Genomic DNA, 21660 nt, shown 5'->3' with positions numbered 1-21660 from the left:
CCGCAGCAAAGTCGCACTTAGTGTCAAAGGCATTGCCACCCAGTGAGTAATTTCTCACATAAGCAGCTTGCATCCTAGCTGTGTGTGAAGCACTGCTGGCCAGCTGCCAAGAACATAATGCCAAGTGGAAACAAGGCCATGCCAAACCGTGTTGGAGACAATAGTGCACCAACGTGACTATTCAAGATTAGTAGATTAATAAATAAATGTTTATGTTGACTATATGTTTGTCTGCAGCTTCCCACAACGTCACTCCTTCTACCAAACCATCAAAAGAACCCACAACGCCTAGGTGAAAGAGCCATCGCCACCCTGACCACTAGAAGAAGCGCTCTTCCCCTCCACTATGTAGCAGTCTGCATCTCAGCCCACCACATTTTTGTGCCCAATAGTGAACACACATGCAACCACCCATACATCCACAGTGGTGGGATTGGCAAAGGTGCTACGACCACAGACAAAGCAATTAAGCAGCATGGGTTTATTGTAACTGCTTGTGACATCTTTGTTTCAATTTTCCTGGTTTTGTGTCTGTCCCCCTTTTCCCTTTCCGAGTAGAATTAGTCAGGAATGTAGGCGGATGTATTCTGGTGGCGTATAGGCAACTGTAAGTAGGTCATGTAAGAGGTGGACGAGTGTACACACAGTTTATTGTTGTCATGTAGCTTATTAAGAGTTCTCCAAGGTCTACGCTAGTAGATATAAGAAATAATGCGAGACAGTGTCGTTTCAGGAAGCAGGAAATCATGACGGATATAACCGAGATGTTCAGACACTAGACTTGGTGGAAAATATGATTTACACTGTGGAAGGCAACTGCAGTGTCAGTACCAGGCAGTTGACACATCAGCACAGGGTAAACCAGATGACCGTGTGGAATGTTCTCCATGACAACTGTTACTATCCTTATCACTTACAGCATGTGCGGGGCTTACTAGCAACAAACTTTCCACATCAGGAGCAGTTTCGTCATTGGTTTCTTCACCAGGCAACCATGAGTCCAAGATTTCTGTCATCCATCCTATTGACAAATGCACGAAATGGTATCTTCACTGTTCATAACAGTCATCTGTGGGATAGATGCAGAACCCCCATGTTATAGTGACAGCGAATCAACAGCATTGGCACAGCCATAATGTGTGGGCCAGGACAACTGGCAACCGCATTTTGGGATCAGTCTTTCTTCCCCATCACCTAACAGGCCACAACTCTCAGCATTTCTCCCGGATGACTGCCTCCCCTGCTGGAAGAAGTGTGATTGATGATTCAAAGGTTTATGTGGCTGCTACATGATGGTGCAGCAGCCCGCTTCACCTTTAATGTCCAGCCGAATCTCAATCATGTCTTCTCTGGTCAACGGATTGGATGAGGGAGTCAAGCTCGTTCACCGCATCTCAATCCATGCGATTTATGGTTATGGGGACATTTCAAAAGTATTGTGTATGCAGAGCACATTCCAGATGTGGAGACACTGGAGAAATGTATTCATGCTGCCTTTGACACTGTTTGGGTGCAGCCTTGCCGATGTGATATTGTGAGACAGAACATGCTACAGTGTATACACAGATGCGTTGCGGCACATGGAAATCATTTTCAGCACATACTGTAACTGTGGCCGCATGGTACAGTGCATATTAGACCACAGTCTCTGTAACAATGTATGATATAACAAATGGTCTCTAGCATGGAAAGTTCATTAGCCCTTGAAAGTCTCTTCGGGTTTGCTGCCGGATACTAAAATCAACTCAATTCAATATTTTGATGATCCAACTGTTCACCATTTTCAGGAGAAAGCTGCTTCTGCTGCTGAGTCCCACTGAGAACTGCGGGACTCATTAGTAGAAACAGCGTTCTCCTGAAAATTGTGAACAGCTGGACCGCTGAAATATAGAATCAAGTTGATTTTAGGATCCAGCAGCAAACCCAAAGAGACTTTCAAGACTTATTACACTGGGAAAGCCTATGAAGTCACTTCACTTCATTAGCTCTTTTTTGTTCCATATTCTTTCATCAGTCAAGTCCTAGAGATTGTACACGGTGGAAAAAATCACCCTGTATTCTGCAACATGATATTTTGCTAAGTGTGATAAAGTTAAAGAGGTTAAGTGATGCTTTTAAAGGTTATAGGACAGCACCTAAGAGAGAGGGCATATAGTTTCATGATGTTTTAAGACTCCCAGATCCCCAAACTCCTATCCTCATGAGAGAGTATAACGCTGTTGCCAAATAGGAAAGTGAACGCCGTGAACTGTAAGTATTTTATGGACTAGCTTTGTCTACAGACTCAGTGGGTCCACACTGAAGATTTTGCAGGAAGCAGTGAGCAGACTCTGAAAACTGGACCTAAGCATGAACTGGACAAGACCAACCAGTGGAGTCAAGTGTAGTAATGTATCTCATAACATGTGTCAGTTTACAGAACCAGCCAGTGATTAGTAGTATACAAACCACAGAGAGATTTGTTATTCATAATTGTGTCTGACTTTCTGAGCCCACAAAGGTGGAGAGCGAAGATAGTGTAAATATAAATAGGGCAATGAAGAGTCCAAACATACCACAGCTAATCTACTGTGTTACTCTGGACTTGTGATTGGGATTTTGAACAGTGTAACCTTATATATGTATGAGACTCTGATTCAGTCAAACTTAACCAATGAGGAATTCAGTGGGCCAAATCACTCAAGGAGGGAAGGAGTATAGCAACACAAGATCAAGCCAGGGTGTGTTGCCAAAATGCAGGATTTGCCAACACCCGTAGGCTCAGCACTAATGCCACTCTGCAGCTCAGCAACTATAGGCCAGGCACTAAGGCAATGTCGGCATTTCAAGACATTTCAACAGCTCTTGGCAGACCATGTACAAAATCAATGCAGTAACAAGATTTGCCCAGGTGTGTATAAAGCAGTCCACCAGGCTGGACACGTCGCCACAGCTGGGCTTCATACCAGCATCTGCTGTTGTTGCCTTCCACCATGAGGTTGCCAGCATATTTCCTGCTACAGGCTACCATCAGAAGGGGTGATGGTTGAATTGGTGCCCTCTTAGTAACCAAGACATTGAGAATCTTCTAGCACCTAACAGACACTTCAATTGGGCAGAGTGGAAACGCCCCGCCAGCAGCATAACAGCGGCACATGGCCGCCACAATCTGAAAACACTGCTGAGGTTTCTTGGCCACGCAAGACATTGGTACTACTAGGTTACCAGCTATCACCATCCTCATGACACAGCTCCATGCTACTGTAACCACGAGACTGATGTTTGACCACTTCTGTGGAACGAGGATGCCGTATGACAATGCTGAGTGATGCCACTGGATGAGGGCACACACTTATGACTGTTGTAGCTTGTTGGGAGTAATTAAGAGATAACATACATGCTGTCTGTTTTGATGTAGCCTTCTCCACTTCTGACTCCTATAGCTCTTGCCAAATCTTCAAACCCCCAACACACACGGTTGGAAAGCCCTACATCCTGGCAACTAGAAGAACAACTCTTCCATTCCCCTGTAATGGTTATTGCAGCCTTGACCCAGTACACATCGTTAGAAAACTGTTTAGTATGCAAACACATTTTGTAAACATTTTAATACAACACAACAAGGACAAGTGCTGAATACTGAAAAATACAAAGAGCACTAAATGATTCTCAAATCACCCGGGTCATGGCATCCATGTATGAGTTATCATATTAAAACTTTGTGTATTTGTTTGATACACAATATCATGGATTTTGGCCAATTTTTATAATACATATCTTAATTATATTCATAGTAATGAAATCAAATGTCATGTTCTGCACAATTTTGTTTTTCAATGTTTCCCCTTCTGAAATGCAATGACTTTTTTCTCACACAAACAGCACCCATCTTACATAAAAAAATTGAAGCTGGAAAAATGAGAGGATATAACATTTTATGTAAAAAACTGGAAAAGGGGGGGGGGGGGCAAATAAGCAGAACCTCTGTTTCTAACAAAGATGTACAATAGCAAACAGAAAAGTTTCTTCAGACCTAAACTTTGTCTTTTAAAAGAATAAATTTAAAAAAAATAAATTATAATATGAAGTGCTTGGCAGAAGATAATGACGTGCCACAAAATGTAAATAGTTCAGAAGAATGCATTGGAAGTTGTGATTGCCTTCTTTGGTATAAGTCACAAATGTGGCTCAACACTATCTATCTGCAAGCCCTTCATACATATCGTTCAGATATGTCACTCACTGGAACATAATCACTGCAGGCAAACTGTCTCAACTTACATATCAGTGCAACAACTACACCCAGTTAAGTGTATTATAAGTCAACTGTCACTCAATTTTACAATACAACCACAAACCACTTAGCAACACAGTGACCTATTTTACTGATCATTTTATTCTTAATAAGGACCATTTTGCTTCCATCAATTTAGAAGAGACTTGACTTATACTCTAAGTATGTCCAGTCATTGTGTTGATTTCTACCTGACAGAATATGGAAGAATGGAGCATTACAAGTGTCATTTTCAGACCAGTAAAAGGATTATGACAACCCATGCGGATGCACAAATGACTGCTGCATCACTTTCCTCCTCATTCCGTTTACAAAGAGCATCTGGACACCAGAAGGAACCACACAAAAAAGCAATATAGCAATTAGCATGCACAATAATTTCAGACATTAAATGTTCACTTTGAGAGAAATCAAAAATGACACTGAAATTTACATCACAGCTTAAGCGTTTAATTCCAGTCTGAGTTGCAGAAAGTGCTAAGAATGGGTGCATGGATCTAGTTCCAGGAACAGTTCTTGCAGATGAAAAAATGTAGAAAAGCAACTACAAATGTCAACTAGCTCCTGGTTTGAAATAAAAAATACTGATACTTTTTTCAGATTTTCTTGACAAAACTGAAAAACTTTTGCATCACTAATTATTTGTCCATAAAATGGTCTCAGCAGACTTGCTTTTGTAACAAGCTTTTTCAAAGTACCACCAACTCCACCACAGGGAGATTTATCATGGATAGTTGCATATTCATGATTGCATATATTCAAAAAATTCTTGCAGTTTTTGTACAGTGCAGCACAACCATCTGTGAAATATTCAATATCACTTATAGGCAATTCAACTTCTTGTTTCAAAGCTGCCATACAGTCTTCTGCATTTGACGAAACATGGCTACATCACACACTAAATCATCAGAAATAATTCAGAGGTTTTTAGATTGCAAACTTGGGTCTTTCTTACAGTACACACAAACTGTGTGAAGAGTATAACTGCCATTATTTCAGTAACAACCTTGTACTTCGTTTTGCACAACAAAGCGAAAATTTTCGCTTAAGTCCACCAACATTAAAACAGACCTCTCTTGCAGAGTTTCTTTTCCGATTTTCAAATAATTACACTGAGATTTTGCAATGAAGGAATGAGGTGCAAGTTTCTCTACCTTCTGTACCAGCAATTCAAAAATGTCAGAGTGTATTTAATTGAAGAACCAAATTCATCCTGTCTGTTGAAACCCACTGGCTATATCAAGCTCTTTCGTCAGGCTCAAAATCTTCTATCTGATTTTACAGGTATCCCTGAAGTAGGGGTGTAGAAGGACATTTGTCAAACAGATGAAACAAACAAGTTCTGTGATTATGTTGCAAGTTATTACTCACATTAAATCTTGGTAGCTTTTTCTTTTGATGAATTTTGTACACACGTACAGAATGAGTACTGTATGCTCCTGCTACTAGTACACACTGTTTTGGGCAAAGATAAGCAAATGTACAAAAGCCTACTTTGTTTTCAGGAAATTTCTGTTTGTGTAGAGAGTACAGTTCAACTGAATTACTTAAAAATCAGGAAGGAGACATCCTCATTTGCAAACAGGACAGGGTACAAAGGGGTGGTCAAGGACTGGCGAATAGCAATTGCGTAAAAAAACAGGAATTGGATCCATCATATTTGTAGAGGGGGAATCCCCACTTCTGCAAGGAGACTGTCAATGGGACTAGTATGAAAGGCACCAATAGCCAGACATATCCCCCAACGGCAAACAGCATCAAGTATTTTCAAAGCAGGAGAAGCCACCAAGGCATAAACATGAATACCTGGACCAGACCAAAGTACAGTGAAGATGGAGAGGAGTAGCACAGTCTGCACCCAAAGATGTGTGGGCCAGGAGGTGGAGAACATTGAGCTTCCGCATGCATGTAGTCTTTAGGTGACGAACATGGAGCAGTCAAGTAAGCCTTTTATCAAAAATACGGCCCATGAAACAGGACTGTGCTACAACATCTAGGAGCTGGTCACCTAAATAAAGTTCTAGACTGGGATGTACAGTGGGTTGATGACGAAAATGCATAACCCGCATTTTGGAGGGAGAAAACTGAAAGCCATGGGAGGTAGCCCACGCAGAGGCCCATCAGATGGAGCCTTGGAGCCGGCACTCAGCAGATGCTACCGAGTGGGAATTGCACCAGGTGTAAAAATTGTCAACATACAACACGGGGAAAACACAGTCCCGACAGAGGTTACAAGCCCACCAATGGTTCTGAGGAAGAGCATGACACTTAACACAGAACCCCATAGGATACCATTCTCCTGAATATGAGGGGTGCTGAGTGAAGAGCAAACTCAAACCTGGAAAAGCCAGCAGTATAAAAACTCCCAGATAAAAATCGGAAGGGGACCACGATAGCCCCAGTGCAATGAAGTCCTGGAGTAGGAGGTGCAGGGGCAGGGGTTGCTGCATTAAGGCAGGCAGATCAACATAAACATGTGGCCTACCAGGAGGGAGGTAAATATTGCAAATGGTGATTGCTGGGGTCTTCCGTACCGTTACTGCTATTGCTTGGTTGGTTTGAAGACAGTATCTAGTCACTAATGACATTGATGCAAACCAAACTGCAGACCCCTCCAGACGCTATTCCGGGGCTGGCACAGCTGACAGAAGATCCAATAATCACAAAAAGATGGAGAGTGGTCATCACAGAAGTGTGTTTCCTGAAGAGCAAGATAGAATGCAGCAGAAGAGGAAACGAGATGTTGAATTTCCGGTAGGTGACTGTAATATCTGCTGCGATTCCACTGGATTATCATATGGTGAGAATCCAAGGTAGACTTATAAAAGCTAAGCAAAGGTCACATCATCAGGTCAGTGATTGTCACCAATGAGGATGGGGTGACATCCATAAAAACTGTGTCTGATTCAGGATGACGGGGAGGGGGCCAAGCCTCCTGGGAAGCCAGGAAAGGCTTGTCCTTTGACTTGCACTCCTGCTTATTCTTCTGCCTCAGAGGGAGGAAGGAGGTGGTATTACTAATGGAACAGGTGGTAGCGATGTCAGAATTAGACATAGTGAGCTGCTTTGGGGCCCTCGGAGTGAGAGTCCCTCGTCTGACCCAAGGTTGCAGGCTTCCTATCCTGAAAATGGCCAAAAGAGGAATTCCAACAGGAAGCCCATTCCTAGCAGGAGCCTGAGAAGAATGTCTTCCCTGGCTACGGAGGAGAAAGAGAAGCGGTTCCTTGAGGAGAAAGGGATGGGAGCCACAAAGTGTGAGGAAAGGGAAGAGGGCCAGATGTGGGGAAGTAGGAGGGGAAGACGTGATGGAGGCAAAGGTAGAGGAGATGTTCATGGGGTGAAGTTGTCAGACTTCTTCTGGGCCTCAAAGTAGCCAAGACAGTCAAGGATCTTCATTTTTCTTCATATACACCAGACACTCAAGTGAGCAGGGAGAATGGAGTCCATAGCAGTTTACACAGACAGGCGATGGGTTGCAAGGGTTATCCACAAGAGGTGTGCAGCCACAGTCACCACAGAAGGGAATGGCATTGCTTCGCGAGGACATGTGGCCAAACTTCAGGCAACAGAAGTAATGCATGGGGGTGTAATCTATGGTTTCACATTGCATCTGTAGACCATTACCTTGACCTTTTCAGGCAGGTTATACCCCTCAAATGACAGGATAAAAGTGCTAGTTTCTATGTGATGGTCCTTAGGGCCTCATCTTACGGGAATCACTAAAGCGTGCGCGGGTAATGAATAAATGGGCAAATGTCTATAAGGTACATTACATATGTAGAATTGTGGACAGTTGGGAATGTGAGTCTCACGGGAAGCGTGCAAGAGATAAGTCCCTGCAGTCACGCTATTCATCTGTGTCCTCAGTGGCTCAGATGGATAGAGCATCTGCCATGTAAGCAGGAGATCCCGGGTTCGAGTCCCGGTCGGGGCACACATTTTCAGTTGTCCACATCGAGGTATATCAACAACACCAGTCGGCAGCTGAGGGTTTCAGTTAGTCATCATTTATTCCAGAGAAAAACTGCACGGTCAAGGTGAATAATACCCATCTGGGCCAACTTCAGTTTATACAGCAGTAGTGATTCCACATGGCATTAATTCATACAACTTCTAAATTATTTCCAATTAACTGGCAGTCCTCGACACACTATTCCACCTAACCACATTATAGTCATCCCAACCTATAACCTATAGGCCTAAAATTCAGAAAGTTTTCCAATTTTTTCCATTAACATATTGCAAATTTCATGCGATACTGCACACTGATTTCCTGCCAGATAAATCAAAATATGGTCTGCAACAACAACAATCAATCACTGGATGGATTACAATATACATAAGCGTGCTGAAAAGTAATGCTTCTGAATTTTTTATGTGAAAACCATCCTTTGTTAACATTCTACAACTTTATTCTTCATGTCTGTTTCTCAAGAATGTCACCCCGATGATAAACACATTTCTCCCAAAGAGACACCAATTTACTGATACCTTCATTGCAGAATGTTTGAGTTTGTTGATGAAACCACATAACTTCTGCTTGTACTACTTCAGCAAACACCTCTGCTTGTACTGCTTCATCACTATCAAAGTCGAGTTCTCAAAAGGGTTCTTTAAGTTCTGGAAAGAGATGAAGATCAGATGGGGCCAAGTCGAAACTGTATGGAGGGTGGTTAATGGCAGTGAACCCAATGCGCTGGATTGCTGCTGATGTGACACTGCTCACGTGCGGTGTGGCATTATCGTGCTGAAGGAAAGGATGTTCCACATATGGATGAACTCTTTGAATTCATGCTTTCAATTTTCTGAGCTGCTTCTCATGCACTGACATAGTTACATTATATACTACGTGCTGGAATTCAGAGACCTCTAGCAGCAGAGGACTGCAACTTGTGTCAGCAAAATGGCAAAGTTGATTGAGTAATAAACATGACGTGTAAAACCTCAACCAACATTGAGAACCAAACAAAAGATTCACAGGTATTACTTTTCAGTGACTCTTATTCATTTATTTTGCATTCATTAAAGTGCAACTTTGTCTGTGTAACTATTGACCAACTCAAATTTCTTTTTCAGTTACAAAGCCATTTTTCTTAACCTTGGCCTCTATTCAGGAAAGTTCACATCCAAACCTCAGTCCATGTAAAACCAACCAAAAAGCAAAGTACCTCAGTTTCAAAAGCAGCAATTAATTCCGCATAGCTGGCCGGAGTGGCCGAATGGTTCTAGGCGCTACAGTCTGGAACCACTCAACCTCTACAGTCGCAGGTTCGAATCCTGCCTCGGGGCTTGGATGTGTGTGATGTCCTTAGGTTAGTTAGGTTTAAGTAGTTCTAAGTTCTAGGGGACTGATGACCTCAGATGTTAAGTCCCATTGTGCTCGGAGCCATTTTGAACTTCCGCATAAATATTCACTTTCCTTCACCCTAGGCATCTGTGGAAAACATAATTGCTCTCCAACAATAAATATTTAAACATCTATAGCATCACCATCTATCATGCTTTTCTCCTTCACAACTGTTGCACAGATCTTGCCCACATACAAATGTCCCAGACTGTCTCCTCCTCCCATCCACTGACAAATATAACAGCTTCCACTCATAAAAGATTCAGAAGTGCCCCCTTTGTCACTCTATACCACCCAGGTCTCAAATACCTCAATTCATTACTCCACAAAGGTTACGGCTTTCTCAGTGCAAGCCCTGAAATGAGATCATCTATGATAGCCTTTCTACACCGCCCACAACCACCTTCCATTGCCCTCCTAACCTCCATAACATCTGTATCCTTCCCAGACCAATATCCTTACCTCTGCAACTTTTCCTGCCATAAAACTTGCCCCATGCACCCTCTGTCCACCTTTTCCTCCTGACACATCACTTGTAAAACCTACAATATCAAATATAGAGCAACATGTGAAACCATACATGCCATTTACCAACCAAAACATTCACGGTACAACTTTTTCAGATAAAAATAAAAACTGCTAAATTGATTGAGATCTATGACTGCACCCACAAACTCTTACCATGGAGACACCCAGTATAGCAGGTGCTTAACATTACTCAAGAGAGCAGAGTTCTTGCCACACCACATTCTTCATCATATGGGTTGTCTGAATCCTCTACACAGAACTAGCTTCTCTGAATTCGGGAGAGACAACTTGCACTTCAACATACTCTCATTCCTCAACCCTTTTGGGATTTAACCACAGGTAACAATCAGTCTATTTTTTTCTTCCACTGATAGTATTTTTCTGTTAATAGCATTTCATTACTTACCCTATTTCATATATATATATTTTATCTTCATCCTTCCATCTCTTTTGTCCCCCCCCCCCCCAATACCTTTCCTGTTTTCCTCTTAGTTCTTAATAGTAATACACATAAAACTTCTCATTTTACTTCCTCTTAATCCATGTTTAATTCTCTCTCTGCCTGTCTGTCTCCTATCACCTTTGAACTGATGCTGACACACCACCCATGCTCCCTTTCTCTGACAACTATCTTTCATCATTGTCTCCTCAGTTCTTCCGAAACTACCGATATCATATGCCAGTTGTATCCCATAATGTAATGATAATGTGGCGTGCCACATATAATGTGTGTGCAAACAGAAAGTGACGAAAATACTGATGGTACACATTTGATGTTTCTATTACTTTTTGGTATGTAAGATGTGGAGACAGACTGATCTGTAGAGCAGCCCAAGGTCTAGGTGAATGTGAAATCTTAGCTATGGCAACATATTGGTCTGTAGTGTAGCCCGATGTCTATGTTAGGTTGAAAGATGAGTTTAATTGCGAGATGTTGAAGCAGTATTGGACACTTAAGATAACCTGCACTCCGCTATACTCAGTAGTGATTGATTCTTAACCTGGAGTGTGAGTGACCTGCTCCTCCTTCACAATCTTCCGAAATTTCGCTATCCCCTTTTCTCCTCTAAGGAAGAAATTAAAATTTTCAAAAGCTAGGAATAGCTACCTGCATTTTTAAATGTGTATTTTGAGTACTGTAATTTTGTCTACTGGAGGGGTGTACTGACCAACCATTAACACATAACAAAGACTTAACAATTGTTCAATGAGCAATACCTTGAACTTTTACTTTATGCATGTTGGTTTCCTTCTGTTTCAAACTTTACAACCAGTACTCTAGTTCCAGAAGTATGGACATTGTATGCACAGACAGACTGCTTTCAGCTTTCCAGTCACGCTGAAGATTTCATTTTGATACATAACGGATGTGACCTAACACTGATGTGTGACATGAGAATTTCATTGCTTTGACTCTAACCAGACTGTGAGGCATTACTGGATTTATGCCTCTGTTTACAGCCAGTTTTAACTTTCCGAAACTGCTATATCTCTTGACATCCATTTGTTTTTCTGGGTTCATATTGTTAAACCTGCTTTGAGAGCTCGCAATCAACTGATAAACATAATATTGGTCAGTTTTTCCTTAAGGACCCAAAAAGAATGAGGAAATAAACATTCCACTGAATAATATCACAGTTACAGAAAAACAAGACTGCATCAAAAGACACATTGTGAAACAGGAGTTAAACTCAGCTGGGAGTGTGTCACTGACAATACTTCAAAGTGTGGTTGGGGTCCAAAAAGTGCGCAAACACAATGCCATTTCTAACAGCGTTTGAGGAAGATGAATAGGTAAGTCATTGAAGTATTGTCCACAAAAACATCATCATTAATTTGACAAGAAAGCCCTAAAACACTGCTTCAATCACTCATGCCGACAAACTGAAAAAAACCACACTGCATACATGACTCATTAGTGGAGTTTGCATCATATCTGCTGAATTATATTGTTGCATCACTGCACAAGTGCCACTTTCAGTTATCAGCAGTGCTACCTCAGTTGAGAATACACCCATATCAACATTCCCAAAACAAATACACAACACTAATTAGTCACAAATCTTTGAAGAAATTAATATGTCTAGTACAGGAGTGTGTAGAGGAAATCTATTGCAGAGTAACAATTAGTATACAAATATCAGGGAATTTGGAAGTAAAAAAAAGTAAACCCAACTGGAATACGACTGGAAAATATAATGAATGGGCTTGTGTATGCTGACAATTTTAAGTAAGTGGCAGCAAAGAGGACTTGCAGTTCACAATAACTTCTTACAGAAAATAGATTTTCAAATTAATGAGGGCACAACGGAGTACATGGTCATGAGCAAGGTACCAATGATGGTGCTATATTGACAGTTGCTGAAGTGCCTGTTAAAATAACAGACATACGCATGTATCGGAAGCAATTTTAGCAAGCAGAACAGAATGGAAATTGAGATTAAGGCAAGGATTGCAGCAGCAAATAAAGAGCACTTTGGCTTACAGGATGTGCTGTGCAGTTACGACATGAAATCAGACTAGGCCCTACTAAAGTGCAACACAATATGGCCCTGAAACACTTATACTACAAAAAACAAATGAACAAAAACTGCTAGTCTTCAAGAGAAAGACATTAAGGAAAATATTGGGCCCCAGTCATATGAATGGTATATGTTAGAAAACCAGGAACTAGCAGACCAATACTCACAAAGCTGATTTTGTCCAAAAGATTAAGAAAAGAGGACTGAGGTGGGCACATCACCTAATTAGGATGGAGGAAGAAAGACTACCTATCGAAGGCAGCAGGGGACAAGGAAGACTACAGATAAGGTGGAAGAGGAGAATGGACAATAAAAGTAAAGAACTGAAATGACTGGTGGAGGAATGTACAGAATGCAATCAGTCTCCCAGGCCAAAGTAAAAATTATAAAGCAAAGCAAGTAGAAGTCTTCCTCTGCCGACTAGGGTTTCCCATAGGTCGGCCTCATTCCATGGAGCTACAGGACCAACTGTTGTCTTATCTTTTTGGTGGTCATCCATGATATGTAACATGTGGCACTTTTACACTGTCTGTGTTGAAATATTATTAGTGACTTCATCTAATTTGTAGTGAGATACTGATCAGTATTGAGGTCTAGTTTAAGTTGGAAGGTGACAGTGTAGCTGAGAAATGGCGACGCCAGTTAATATAAATATTCAATCTTTATCTGTAGCATAGCTGGAGGTTCATGTTACCTCTGAAGCCTATGATTTAATTTTAACCTTGATTAGTATTAATTACATGTTTGTGCATATCATCCCCTGGAACTGAAATGTTTTTTCCTCCAAATATTCAGTTTCATCAGACTCAAGTGACTAGTATGATACAATCATTATGTTAAATATTTTGCCTAATATTGCTCCTATGATCAAAAAATATTTTTACATCACTGGCTATATACAAATTAGTTGTTGCTATATTATAACTTGCAATGAGGGCTCTCGACAGGAATTAAAATACACTTCATGATTAAACATGGACAGCCCCTCAAAATTTTAATCCTTCCTGGCTTACATAATTGACCTACAATTTGCCAAACTAGATTATGTGTGCAGACTATCCACCCACTGTACTAGAAAATACATGGTAAAATTGCTCTCCTACCATCTCATATTATGTGATGGCTCTGCTACTATAGGCTACACAATGAATTAGGGTAGCGGTGTTGCCCTTGCCCTACTGCTTTTCTAAGCTCAATTTGGCACCAAAAGTGCCATCGCACCAAACACAAATAACTGACAGTAGTACAAAACTATGTACATTTATCTTAATTAAATTATCAATAAATGAACAAACGTACTCAAATATACAGTCAAAGCTGAAATTTTTCATGTGAGCTATAGTGGAACTGGGTAAATTTAGATAAAACTTGTATGCTTGCATTATTCCACAGTGTAATCACTGGCTGGTTTTTTAGTACTCTGAAACAGGTTAAAATATGGTACTGGATCCTCCTTGAAATCTTGGTTGTAGTGGCATACTTTCTAAAAAAAAAAAAAGAGGGAGGGAACAGGGAAAGGTAAGTTAGGGATTCTTCTTTTGTCACTATTCATGACATAAGGGTCAATCCATACAAAAGTGGTCCAGCACTGGTGGCTTGGCCATCTCAGAAAATTTTTATATTTGCTGGGTGATTTCCCCAATGTTTAGCGGTCACAAAAATATTTTTTAAGAAATTTATTGTTACTTATTTTGAAATAGCAGCCATATTTGTTCCAGGCCGCATGTGTTTTTTTTCATATTTGCAAGCATCTACATTGTTTTATAATTCTTCAGTAGGCCTAGTGGATTGTCCTAAGCCTTTCAGACAAAATGCATTTAGTTCAACATAGTCTGGGCTACAAATTAACATCATTATCACTTATCTGAATGTATTCTTTAATATATTTTCAATAGTTCAAAGTTATCAGCCACAAATTGAAAAAACTCAATTTTTGAACAGTAGTTTTCTAAAGAAAGATTAATTTCTCAGCTTTAATATTTTTTCTGCTATTACACTGTATATAGTATCAATCGTGAGCATCTTACACTTAAAAAATACACATTTTTAAAAATTGATTTTTTAATTTTTCCATTATGTGGTCTGCAATATTATTGTTGGGGGACCAGATAAAAATCTGAACATTTCACAGTTAATAGATCTTTATGATATCAAACTTCAGTATAAATTTCAACTTTGAGATTCAATTGGAAGTTATGGAAAAAAGATGACAAACACAAGTCAAAAATACATTTCTTAACATCTGCGATATCTGGTAGGCTAATCAAATAAAGTATACAACTGCATAATGTAACACATAACATTACACTAGCTAATGATTATTTGTCGAAACAATGCTGTGGTAATTGTTTCAGCAGGCTAACAATTGCATCTGCAAGTCTATACAAGTCTGATTGTTGTCTTCCCCCTTACACCAACAGTTGTCTAATCAAACTTATTTAGCTCGAAGTTCTTGGTGGGCAGTTGAAAAATTGTGTCTCAGTGTTCTGTTGGTGATATTGTTAATGAAGCATGTCATAAAAGTGTGTGTGGAGTGTATCCTAAAGACATTACTTTAATCAAAGATTACAGTGAAGAATAAAAAGTGTTGTTTTACTTACGAGTCAGCCCAGATGTCAAATCAACATGAAAGTACCATGAAATGAAATACTCAAAAACATTTTGTCACCTTTTTGGTCAGTCTTGCATGGACCTTTTTGAGAAACATAAGAAACCTAAAGGTCTGCGAGAAATAACATTTGACCAGTATTCTAAACATAAAAGCCCTTTTGTCAATCTCATACCAGGAAAATCACTGTGACCAACATGTTATTCTAAGATATTTGTAATTCACAAGAGAAAGGATAGTGGAACCTCAGATACAGAATTTTGTGACTTATCAGCAACCATTAAAAAAAGTAGATACAGCTTGTGAAATCCTGGGTATGTCGCTTGCTAGTAAAATTAGAAAACTAAGTCAAGATAAAAGACCAAGTGCCTTGAATATAAAAATTGAGAAAATGGCAGCTATAGTCAAACAGAATTTGGAAGTTTCATTTCAAAATACAATTTGTACTAAAACATATGGAAGTTCTAAAACTTCACCCGAATAGATTTGATAGAAAAACTAAGAACTAAATGCAGTACTTCAAACAAAGAGGATAAAATTAACATTATCAGTTTACTGCCGAATTCTTGGAGTTGAGCAAAAGTTAGTGATGAATTTAATGTGACAGAACGTCTTGTTAAGTTAACAAGGCAATTAGTAAATGAACAGGGAATTTTACCAGCATTACAAAAGAAAAGTGCATCTAATTTGGTAGATGAAAACACAATCAATAAAGTTATTAAGTATTATGACGATGACAATAACTGCCGTTTGATGTCGCAAAAAAGACAGTTTCTGTGAAAGAAAATGGTTCTAAGATTCAAAGACAAAAAAGGGTAATACTGTGTAATTTAAATGAACTATTCACTGAATTTAAAAAAGAAAATCCTGACATTAAAATTGGAAGATCAAAGTTCTGTGAGTTGAGACCAAGATGGGGTATTGTTGCAGGGGCATCTTGCGCCCATAATGTTTGTGTTTGTTTGTATCATCAGAATGTAAAGTTAATGATAGATGGGGGCCAATCTTAGAGTTGACTATAAAGACCTTTTGGAAGTTATGGTATGCAATATTGACAGTTACAACTGTATGATCAAGGGAAAATGTGAAGACTGTCCAGGCAAACAAGCCTTGCATGACATGTTTGAAGAATCTGAAGAAGACGATTTGATGCCTGACAATATAAAATACAAACAATGGGTGACACAAGAGAGAACTGAAATAGTGACAGTCATAAAATAACGAGAAGAGTTTTTGGAAATGTTGGTGGCTAACCTTGAAAATCTGAAAATGCATCATTTTACTACAAAAGCTCAATGTAAATTTTTGAAAGACAGAAAGCAAACCTTGGCAGCTGATGAATGCTTAGTTCTTGCTGACTTTTTGGAAAATTATTTCTTTGTTGTTCAAGATGAAGTACACGGGCACCACTGGGCAAACAAACAGACCACAGTTCATCCACTTGTATTCTATTGTAAAGATCAAGATAAGCTAATGAGCCACAGCTTTTGTGTCATAAGTGACTACCTTGAACACAACACTACAGCAGTGCACATTTTTCAACAAAAATTAACAAACTACATTAAACATCACCACCTTTCCATAAAAAAACTGGTTTACTTTTCAGTTGGGGCAGCAAGTCAATACAAAAACAACAAAAAAATTATTAACACCGCTTTTCATAAAGAAGATTTTGGGTTTGGTTTAGAATGGCACTTTTTTGCTTCATGCCAGGGGAAGAATGCTTGTGATGGTGTCGGGGGTACAACAAAGCAAGCTGACACAAAAGCATGTCTGCAGCGGACCGATGACAATCATCATAACACCTCAAGAAATGTTTGAATTCTGTAAAAAACATATCAAAGGCATTACCGATGTTTTTGTACAATGTGAGGAAATACGAAAAGTCTATGACAGTGTCTTGAAGGAAAGGTAAGAAGATTAAAGGCACTCGATCTTTTCATTGTATTGTTCCCCATTCACATAAGTTACTGAACTGTAAGAGCACATCAACTTCGCCTGGAAGTGAACTTCAGTGTGGAAAACTTGTACAACTGGTTCTTCAAAATAAAGACATAATGGCTTGTGTTTACAATGAACAGTGGTGGATTGACAAAATTGATAATATTGACTGTCAAAACCAAGATGTACATGCTGTATTTTATCACCTTCCAGGACCAAGGACATCTTTTAAAAAACTTGAGAAGGATCAAGTTTGGATGCCACTTGAAAATGTACTAAGGAAGCTGTCTCCAATGGAATTTACAACTGTGACTGGGCGAACTTATAATCTAACACCCAAACTGTGTGAACAAATTTCTCAAATGTTCAATGAGCAATGTACTAAAAACAAAAAACAAGAGAAAAATATAATGTAATTAGTAGGATTATTTTCAATAAAAAGTAAGTAATCATAGATATGTTCAAATTATATACTGTAATTGATATATTTTATTCCATAAGCCTAGATATCACAGATGCATTTTTGACTCGTGTTTGTAATTTTTTTCCCCATAACTTCCAACTGAATCTCAAAGTTGAAATTTATACTTAAGTTTGATATCATAAAGGTCTTAACTGTGAAATTTTCAGGTTTTTATCTGTCCCCCAACAAAGATATTGCAGGCCACAAAATGGAAAAATTAAAATAATCTATCTTGAAAATAGTGTATTTTTTAAACATAAGCTGCTCACCATTGATACTCTATAAAAAGTATATATATATATATATATATATATATATATATATATATATATATATATATATATATATAGTCTAACAGCAGAAAAAAATATTAAAGCTGAAAAATTAATCTCTTTTGGAAAACTACTGTTCAAGAATTGAGTTTTTTTTTTAAATTTGTGGCTGACAACTTTGAACTATTAATGTATTAAAGAATACATTCAGCTAAGTGATAAGGACGTTAATTTGTCGCCCAGAATGTGTTGAACTAAATGCATTTTATCTGAAAGGCTTTGGACAATCCACTAGCCTACTGAATAATTGTAAAAAATGTAGATGCTTGCTAATACGAAAAAACGCATGCAGCCTGGAACAAATATAGCCACCATCTCAAATTAATAAAAAATAAATTTTTGTAAAAAAAAATTTTCTGAGGTGGTCAAGCAACAAATTACTTTGTTCTTGGGCCACTTGGTATGGATTGACCCATACGGGACAAACACAAGCTCATTTGGGCAAGAACGGGGAAACAACTCAATCAGTACCATGTTCAAGGAACCATTACAGCATCATACGAAGTGATTTAGAGGTCACACAAAACACCAAGATCAAAATAGACAGGCAGGGTTTCAAAACCAGCAACACTGAAATGGATGACTGATGTCATAATATCTGCACCATCTCCTTCAATCTGATGTGCCAAGAATTACTGACAAACGTTCTAGGTTGCGGGTATGTAGCTAGTGATGGCAAAATATATGCCTTTAGGCAGACACTAGATAGCAGCTCAAGTGGAGTGCGTACCCATAGAACATGTTGATATGTGCACAAGTATGCTAACAGCATACCCTTCAAGCCTGCAAATCTGCACAACTACAAATAAGGTACTGACATCTGTACACCACAGTTATCAGAATAGACATTCAGTCACGATAAATCGCAAAATTAATCCAATACAATGGAACAATGTTAAACGATTAGCTGGTCTAGTATTATAACGTTAAGAACAAGTGAATAGTGATAGAGACTTGAAAAATCGTTGTTAAATAGAGCATGTAATGCTGGCAAGAAAAGCTGTCAAACATCCACCATAATACTACACACTGAAATACGATTCAGTCATAGCAACATCATTCGTTAGCCAAAGGGTGCAGAATGAATTGGATGTAATGTTTAGGAATTAATGTAGCAACGTAGGCGACGGAGAAAAAGCAACAATGGCATTCGTCAGTGGCATTCAGCAGAGTTACTTATGTTCTGTAGTATATAATTTAAGATTTACTTATTGTGCCTCGGCTACTTTCTTGAGCACCAATCGGGTACTTCCATCGAAGTAAAACGAAGCCGTTCCTACATAGAAAGTCATGAATTAAATCCAGAAGCCGACAGTTTTTTCAACAGGCATCAATGACAGATGCTGAGCTATCTCCAATCAAGGAAACGATCTAATCACCATAAAAATGCAATATTTTCGGCCAGTAAACACACTATTTTAAACACGTAAGGTTAGTTGAATCTTGAGTCAATAACACTCCTGTTAATTAACTGGCACCGTTATTTGAAACTGACACTTACTTTTCTTCTTCTTTCCGCGGCGTATTCTCACAGGACAAAGAAAAGCCATAACGCAACCGCATTATTTACCATACACTTTCGGCCATTACCCTTACACTATCGACAGTGACAGATATCGATATCGGAAATTCCATAGGTATAATTACAGTATCGACTTCCAGATCGAATACGGAGTGACAATTGAATTTCAATCGATCGTTGGAAATGGAAGTTTGGGCCTGACTGTGATTTTGGATTGGATTGTTTTGGGGGAGTACACCAGACAGCGAGGTCTTCGGTCCCATGGGATTAGGGAAGGACGAGGAAGGAAGCCGGCCGTGCCCTTTCAAAGGAACCATCCCGGCATTTGCCGGGAGCGATTTAGGGTAATCACGGAACACCTAAATCAGGATGGCCGGACGCGGGATTGAACCGTCGTCCTCCCGAATGCGAGTCCAGTGTGCTAGCCACTGCGCCACGTCGCTCGGTCCTGCCTGTGAATCGTACACGAATAGCGGGGTGTCATGTGACGTTCGCCCCGACCAAAATGCAACGAACTATAATGCACAAAACTTTTAAAAAGGCAGTTAGGGGACTATTCGTGCAAATCAGGAAATTCGGGTTCGAGTCCCAGTCCGGCACAAATCCTCATCGTCAACATTCACTTTTACAGCTTATCTTATTCGCACATGCGAATACTTTGCATGTACATTAGTCAGAATGTCTGCTGCCAGTCTATTGATTGGTGTATAATTCGCTCTAACCATCTTTTTAACTAGCTGATAAATGTAATGGTACCTTGTCACTATGTGTTTTGATCGTCTATAAAATCCTGATTCATTAATAAATTTGATAGCTCTTTGGTTATCTATTTGCGAAACAGAAATCGGGATTTATTAGCAGCTGCAATTTCTTTCAGAAATCGATCTAACCACATAAATGATTGGCACTTGCAGCGACATATTCTGTCTCCATTGAAGAAAGAACAACATGCTGCTGTAATTTACTTTTCCGCGCTACTGGCCCTGCAATGAACTTAAGTAGGATGCCACTTGTTGATCATCTTGTGTTTCTGTTCCCACCAATACAAGCGTTAGTAACAATTTTCATTCCAGTCAAATTTAATCTCATCTATTATTATAATTTATGGTACTTGAATGTTAGCAATGTTAATGTGCTTATGTTGATAACTCTTGATCCCCAATGTGGCATTAACAGCATATGATAAGTCTTGTACCTTGTGTTTAATACATCAAACTAGCAACCATTTCTTGATAGAGTTCATTATTATTACGAGGGACTGAATCACCTGGTATCCATCCTGGTTCAGTTGGTAAAGACGCCAGTTCTGCATCCAGTATGCTACTCTGAAAAGCCAAAGTAACTGACAAACCTGCCAAATATCATGTAGGGCGCTCACGAGCAAGCAAAAGGGCTGCAATATGACATAGCGTGGACTCAACTAATGTGTTAAGTAATGCTGGAGATAGTTGACACCATGAATACTGTAGGGCTGTCCATAAATCCTTAAGAGTACGACATGATGCAGATCTCTTCCGAACAGCACGTTGCAATATAACTCAGATGCAGTCAATGTTAATTTCTTGGGAGTTTGGTGGCCAGCGGAAGTGCTTAACACTTTCGCTGCGGCTGACGCTTATAAGCGTCAAAACAAGCCACGAGCCAGTGCGGCTGATGCTTATAAGCGTCCGCGCTCACTGTCGGATTACGCAGTTTAGCTGCAGCGTCTAAGCTAGCATCAAAGCTTGTAAACTTTTGTTGTGTGTGGTCAGTTATCGAACATACACTCCTGGAAATTGAAATAAGAACACCGTGAATTCATTGTCCCAGGAAGGGAAAACTTTATTGACACATTCCTGGGGTCAGATACATCACATGATCACACTGACAGAACCACAGCCACATAGACACAGGCAACAGAGCATGCACAATGTCGGCACTAGTACAGTGTATATCCACCTTTCGCAGCAATGCAGGCTGCTATTCTCCCATGGAGACGATCGTAGAGATGCTGGATGTAGTCCTGTGGAACGGCTTGCCATGCCATTTCCACCTGACGCCTCAGTTGGACCAGCGTTCGTGCTGGACGTGCAGACCGCGTGAGACGACGCCTCATCCAGTCCCAAACATGCTCAATGGTGGACA

General features: G+C 39.6%; 1 protein-coding gene across 1 annotated transcript in view; it reads right to left on the bottom strand.

Moving 5' to 3' along the window:
• LOC124544661 (SH3 domain-containing protein Dlish) overlaps positions 1-19615 on the bottom strand; it is a 70652-nt gene extending 51037 nt beyond the window's left edge. The window contains exon 1 of the mRNA XM_047123279.1: positions 19516-19615. Coding sequence (XP_046979235.1) covers positions 19516-19564 — 49 coding nt within the window. The 5' untranslated portion in view covers positions 19565-19615. The remainder of the gene's footprint in view (positions 1-19515) is intronic.
• Positions 19616-21660: the final 2045 nt, after the last annotated feature.

This window comes from Schistocerca americana, chromosome 8 (assembly GCF_021461395.2).
Source record: "Schistocerca americana isolate TAMUIC-IGC-003095 chromosome 8, iqSchAmer2.1, whole genome shotgun sequence".
NCBI classification, from domain to species: Eukaryota; Metazoa; Arthropoda; class Insecta; order Orthoptera; family Acrididae; genus Schistocerca; species Schistocerca americana.
Note: the sequence above shows the minus strand (reverse complement) of the source record. Positions and strands in the feature narration are given on the sequence as shown.